Consider the following 7041-nt stretch of genomic DNA (forward strand, 5'->3'; position numbering starts at 1 on the left):
AATTATTATAACACAACAAATTATATTGAAAAAATGCAATGGCAGATATTGTAAGTTTGATTTGAAGATATCTTTCAGAAATCGCATTCATTAGTTTTTAGTGAATAGAAGAAGTTCAAGCACGCCGTTCAAAAATGAGAAAATATGTAGATCAACCCATGTAATATCATAGATTTTTATCAAAATAGCAAAACCTCGCAATTGATAAAACTATTTCACTAAAATTCCGATCTGATTCGAATTCTTTGGTTCGAACGAAACTCAAACTCGGTATCTTAGCAGAGGTCAAAACTTGATTCCGTATAAAGTGCAAGCTTGGTGTCCGCGCAATAACAGTCGCACATAGGACGTTCTATTGAGAATAGCTTAAGATTTAAATAATAATAATCATAAAAATTAGTAAAGTGATTTTGGTAATAAGAGTGCCGGAAAAAAGTGGTCAAGATGATGAAAGCAGCGCCTGCAATGACCAATGGTCATTTTAAAAATGATAATGAGGAAGCGGTGAGTTTAGTGCATGTACTTTGAAAATACATAGAGCAACTACTCTATTTGCGTAGTAATAATTAATATAATTATTTTTTAACTGTTCTAATTTTATAACAATGGAATGAAAATTATTATATTGAGCCATTTTTAAGTAAGTGACATTTTTTGAATTTTTATAATTATTAGCTTGTAGAGCCGGAAGCAAAAAGGAATGAAAAAGTGGTTAATATGTGAATAAAGTAAAATGTTTATTATAAATCATATAATGTTCAAAAATAATTTAAATAATCTTCAATAAGTAAATGAATTTATAATAGCTCTAATATAGCTCTGTAAAAGCAAATTTCATTGAAATTATTACACATGCAGTTCTTGAAAACTCTTAGAGTTTTCGATTTCCAAAGTTTCAAAAATTTGTGATTATACACCGATTATCATCATCACGTGTGAATTATTTATTAAAATCAATTAATACAAAATGAAAATATTGTCCATGCCAAAATAGATTTACAAATGCATGTGTAATTATTTTGCAAACCCGTAAATCACAAAAATAGAAAAATAAATTATATATATATATATTATATATATTTTTTGAATTTCTTGAATTTGATGTTGATATATATGTTTAATTTGAGTTTAATATTCGGGCGTAAACATCAATAAAATATTTTTATTGAGTTACGCCCGAATATTAAACTCAAATTAAACATATATTATATATATATATATATATTAAAACTCGCAAACCCGACGAACCCCATTTCGCCACCAGATGGTTTCGTGAGAAGATGAAGAAATTGTTTTGTTTGTTTTATTTTGAAAAGGAAAATTTAATTTTATTACGCAACAGTAAATGAATTTATTTCGGTTACAAAAATAAGTGTTTTTTAGTTGAACTTCTCTAAGTAAAGAAGTGAATCCGCAAAATATCCGTTTTATTGAAGTGCTCTTTGGTAACCACATTTTAATGTTTTTTCTGACGTTAACACTCGTTTGGTTTTCCAACTCGTGAACAGGCAATTATAAGTCCATGTGAAAAACAATGATTTTCTAAATAATCTATTTGAAATTTATCCCGCAAACCAAGCGATTGGCCTTGCGACTTGCTATTGCGAACGCAAGCAAACTGAAAATTGCAATCGTTTGAAGTCAAACGTCGACCAGTCGGAATCATTGGTATGTCACCAAATCGCCAGCAATTTTTGATTTAATGGTGGAATTCAGTGCGTGTACATCATTATTCTTTGCGGCAAGAGTTGCTCGTTGACTTCACAGCATAATTCTGATAATTCTCACTAATGTTTACTCGAATTTTTAATTACGGTGCGTGAATTCCAGCACCTTGCATTTAGGCACGATGCCATGCACCACTAATTTCTTAGCTATAAACCTTGCGTAGCCCGAGACTTTCCAAAGAGTGCAAAATTGTCGGTTGTGTGCGTTCTGGATTATACCGTTGAAAACCCGACTTATTTTTAATATATGTAGATATATATTATGTAGATATATATATATATATATATATATATATATATATATATGTATATATGCATGCTTATAAATAAGTATATCTATATAATTAACAAGCAATCGATTATCGATCAATTATTATTATTTCATAACTATGATATCGGACAATATCCTTCCAAGAATTTGGATTAGTTTCGATAACAAAACAATTGTTTACCAGATAAAATTTGAATTTCGATATATTTTAATATTTTATTGCTATCACAGTTCAATATGTCATATAAACCGCTTATTATCGAAAACAAACAAGGATCATTTCTGCTCGCGTCATCTTATAGAAAATATTATGTTATTTTATATTGTGAAATTATGAGATAATTTGCGAAGAACATTTTTTCATTCGATAGAGAATATATGATATTTTTTATATGTCATCATTGTGCATTATTCATACTACGATGAACAAAACCAAAAGCTTTTTATAAAATTTTAATGAACATTGAAACTCTAAAAAATAAAGAAATACAAAAATCAAAAATCTTCATTAAAATGATAATTTTTAATCCATGAACTTCAGATTTTGATGGATTGTAGATAGAGTAAGTGATGGCCCAAATAAAGTGTCTAAACGTAAAAAAAAATATTCATAATCATTTTATAAAGGAATATCAATTTCTGTATATTAATTTCTAATAAGAGACGTAGAATCATTTTTGGATTAAAACCGTTTTTTAATATTACAAATTCTAATAAAACTTTCAGTTATCTGAGAAAGATGGGGCACATTAAAAAAGTGATTGAAATAATATACAAATGATTAAATTATTGTTTATTTATATATAGCTTTTTATATATAATAGTTTGATGATAAAATATTATCTTGTTAGTAACTGAGATTAATTATAACAATTAGGCTTCAATGGGTGGTCCAAAAATCAATTGATGTCATCACAATATCAAGAAATTTATTTTATTACTCCATTTCGAGATAAAATTACGTTGAATATAATAACGTGAGAGATAACCGAGTTGACATGTTAAATAAACATCATATATTATTTTATTTCACATTTCGAAATCGCAAATTTAAAATCAAGTTTATTTTTGATGACTCTTTGCTAATTATACAAATTGGGCACGGGTCAAGTAAAGCCAATGACGATATAATCATTGTTGATAATAGAAAATCATTTTTGATATTGGTTGTAGTTTTTGCACAAGATTTAGAGGAATTTTTTATAATTTTACTGATAAAAATGTAAAATATCCATACCAAACTATAGGAATAATTTGTTATTGATGAAAATAATATTTAGATTATGTTTTATAATTATTTGTTGATAAATAACTTAAAAATATTTGACAAAAATATGAAGTTGTAAATAAAATTGATCAACACAAAACTATCAATGATAAAGATGATAAAGCATATTAAAATAAAATTTAGTTTTTTCATTACATTTTTATTAAAAGATCATTTGATATTAAAAGTTAAACATAGATCACGATAAAAACGTTTCTTGGAGCATATATAAAGAACAAAACTTGAAAAAAATATTTACAGTACAAAATCCTGCATTGATAAAATTTCATAACATCAATTCTTTTATTAATTCAATTAATCAAAATTAAGTTTATTTAAAATAATTTTATCATCGTTATCTTAACTAATTTTACTTTTACTGCTTTCGAAAAATTTCTAACATAAGATTCATTTATAATATTTTGAGATATTAGTTTAACTATATTTTTCGAATTTTTTGGAATATGCTAAATGCTTAAAATTGAAATTAACTTGGATTCAAAAAAAAATTAAAAATTTATTGTTAGTTTTTTTTGAGATGTTTATGAATTAACAAGGAGCGTTTCAACTCATGATAGAAATAAAATGTTATATATATATGCACAACTTGCACTTTGTCAAGGAAAAATTTTATTGCATAAAATCATTAACTAAAGCAAGGCCAAATATCGAATTTTTTTTAGATATATTGTTTGCAAATATATAATCAAGCATAATAAAAACAACCAAGAAATGAGATATCAAGTTTTAAATTAATACATTCCATACAATCATTGATTAGTATTATTATTATTAACCTAATTATTATTTAAAGCTACCGCTAATGTCGAATAAGTTTCTTTTACCAATATGACGTAAGAATTCTATCGATTGCTTGTTGTTACAATTTTAAGTAAAAGTCGATCAATATTCCGTTAATTGCATATCGATTTAGATAAAAATCTCTAAATGTGGGTGAAAGTAAGTCATTAAGCACCATGTCGAATGCAGGCAATTATTACTTAAGTTTGTGAATAATTTTAACATTATAAGGTTGAGAGTTTGAAAACGAAACACCGCGAAACGAATTATTGATGAATATTATTTTAGGCTTATGTATTATTTTTTTAGCCAAAATTAATGGATGGAGGCAATTATATCCAAGAAGTTCAGAATTCGAAGAAGGGCACTTGTATTATATTTTCTCCAACAGTTACTCAAGAAGCTGGAGCTTTGGCTACTTCTTTAAAAACTTTCGCAAATCACAAAGTAAGTAACAAAATAGATTAAAATAATATAAATAAAAAATTAAAAAAAGAATAACAAAATTATATAAAGTTCAAACAATATAAAATTATTCAAGTTTTAAAATGGAATTGAAGAAAATTAAACACTTCTTGAAAATAAAACAATACATATATAGATGAAAACAAAAAAGCTTTTTAACCCACATCTATCAAAATGTTCGAAAAAAGAATCAATTAAAAGACTTATTAACAGTATAATTAGGAAATATAATTACATATTTAATTTAAAAAATTACAATAAAAATAATTTATATTGTTAACAACAGTTATTTGCAAAGCACGCTCTAGAATGTGTTAAACATTTAAGGTCTATTAATTTTTTTTAAAGAGATAATTTTTTTTCTTACATCTTAATGGATGTCTGTTGAAAAGCTTTCGTTATTATCAGTATATATTCATATACAGCATAATCAAATTTATACAAAACGGTTTATATTTATAATAAAACAGATTATACACTCCGATTTTTGACTCAAGCTATAACAGTGATAGTAACTAATATTTATGATTAGTTATTAATTATTTATCATTTTTCTAGGTGAATTTATTGCATATTGAATCTCGGTCTTCATCAAGAAGACCAGGTTACGAATTTATGGTCGAATGTGATGGTAAACAAGAAGACATCGATGCCGCATGCGAAGAATTGAAAAGTGGTTGCAGCTATTTTAGCATTATTTCCAGAAATTATAGAGAAAATAAGGGTAATAGCTTAGACCGTACTTGAATGAAACCCAAAAAGCAATAAAATAATAATTATTATTTATAATTATTATTTTTAGAAGCGGTTCCATGGTTCCCAAGACGCATACGCGATTTGGACAGATTTGCTAACCAAATTTTATCCTACGGAGCCGAATTGGATTCGGACCATCCTGGATTTACTGATCCCGTTTACAGAGCTCGCAGGAAGTGAGTATAAATAAATAACTATATACATATATACAATAATTTATTATTTTATTAAACGTTTTTCCTATATTTTTCCAAGGTACTTTGCCGACATTGCATTCAACTACAAGCACGGCCAAAAGCTTCCGCACGTTGACTACACTCCGGAAGAAACTGCTACATGGGGCGTGATTTTCCGCAAATTGACAGAATTATATCCGACTCATGCTTGTAGAGAACACAATCACGTATTTCCTCTCTTGATAGAGAATTGCGGATACAGAGAGGATAATATTCCACAATTGGAAGACATTTCCAACTTCCTCAAAGGTAATAATAAATAAACAAAGCAGAAATTATTATACATCACTTGCTCAAAATCCTTATATATAAATATTAATAATTCACCAATATAATAACCTATGAGACTTACGATCATTCATCCAGATTGCACAGGCTTCACACTCCGTCCAGTAGCTGGTCTTCTATCCTCCAGAGATTTCTTGGCTGGTTTAGCTTTCCGGGTTTTCCACTCGACACAGTACATCAGACATCACAGCAGACCACTCTATACACCAGAACCAGATGTTTGCCATGAACTCCTAGGCCATGTTCCTCTATTTGCAGATCCTGCTTTTGCACAATTTTCACAAGAAATTGGTTTGGCTTCTTTGGGAGCTCCAGATGATTATATTGAAAAATTGGCCACGGTGAGGAAATAGTTAGACATTTGTTAGACTTGTTTTCTTTGCAAGATTTTTAAAAAGAACTGACTAATTATTATATTTAGTGTTTCTGGTTCACCGTCGAATTCGGTCTTTGCCGACAAGAAGGACAATTAAAAGCCTACGGTGCAGGACTTTTATCATCATATGGAGAACTTATGTACAGTCTTTCTGATAAACCTGAGCTCAGGCCATTCGAACCAGTAAAAACAGCAGAACAAAAATACCCCATCACAGAATATCAACCAGTTTACTATGTTGCTGAAAGTTTTGAAGCATCGAAAGAACTAATGATGTATGTATGAGTAAATATACTCAAAATACATTTCAATAATACGTTATTTTTTGCAGAAAATATGCTGAAACAATACCAAGACCATTCGGAGTGCGTTACAATGCTTACACACAAAGTATCGAAATCTTGGACTCAAAACATCAGATAGAAAATTTGGTCACAAACATAAATTCTGAAATTCAGATATTAGCAAACGCGCTGAAAAAAATGTAAGGGAAAAGAGTCTGTGATTGTACAGATTCTTTTCTATTCCAAAATACATAATACCTACATACACAATATATTTATAAGCTCTCCTGTTAGTTTTTTGTAATAATCTTATATATTAAATCTTAACATTCATATGGACATAATAAATAAATACATATATCCATATATTTTGTGACATTTTACAATTGGAAATATCTGGTCCCTAAATTACACAACAGAAAATTCGATGATATTTCAGCGAGACCATTGTAGGTCAAGGAAACCCTAAAACGAAAATTCCAGTTAATTCGATTTAAGTGATTTTAGTTTGGATTTGTATTCGAGCTAAAGAGTTGTATCACAAAATATGGCGCTACAGTTTAATAATGG

At 28.1% G+C, this 7041-nt stretch overlaps 1 protein-coding gene across 2 annotated transcripts; it reads left to right on the plus strand.

Annotated features, from left to right (window-relative positions):
• The first annotated feature begins 343 nt into the window (after window positions 1-343).
• Window positions 344-6735, plus strand: LOC113380850 (protein henna-like). 2 transcript variants are annotated; one of them, XM_026619917.1, is made up of 8 exons: window positions 344-504; window positions 4376-4513; window positions 5090-5255; window positions 5334-5463; window positions 5543-5772; window positions 5890-6152; window positions 6233-6462; window positions 6519-6735. In XM_026619917.1, the coding sequence occupies exons 1-8, from the start codon at window positions 445-447 to the stop codon at window positions 6673-6675; spliced, it is 1374 nt and encodes a 457-aa protein (XP_026475702.1). In that variant the 5' UTR covers window positions 344-444; the 3' UTR covers window positions 6676-6735. The 2 variants fall into 2 exon arrangements, with proteins under 2 accessions (XP_026475702.1, XP_026475703.1); XM_026619918.1 differs by lacking the exon at window positions 344-504 and adding an exon at window positions 1366-1374.
• Window positions 6736-7041: the final 306 nt, after the last annotated feature.

Source organism: Ctenocephalides felis, unplaced genomic scaffold (genome assembly GCF_003426905.1).
Source record: "Ctenocephalides felis isolate EL2017-DRISC unplaced genomic scaffold, ASM342690v1 CF-g0.4_SCAFFOLD_02415, whole genome shotgun sequence".
Lineage (NCBI taxonomy): Eukaryota > Metazoa > Arthropoda > Insecta > Siphonaptera > Pulicidae > Ctenocephalides > Ctenocephalides felis.

Coding starts and splice junctions, on each gene's coding strand:
- LOC113380850 (XM_026619917.1), top strand. CDS start 445: ATGATGAAAGCAGCGCCTGCAATGACCAATGGTCATTTTAAAAATGAT. Junction 6,153..6,232: donor ATATTGAAAAATTGGCCACG/GTGAGGAAATAG, acceptor TATTATATTTAG/TGTTTCTGGTTCACCGTCGA. Junction 6,463..6,518: donor GCATCGAAAGAACTAATGAT/GTATGTATGAGT, acceptor TATTTTTTGCAG/AAAATATGCTGAAACAATAC.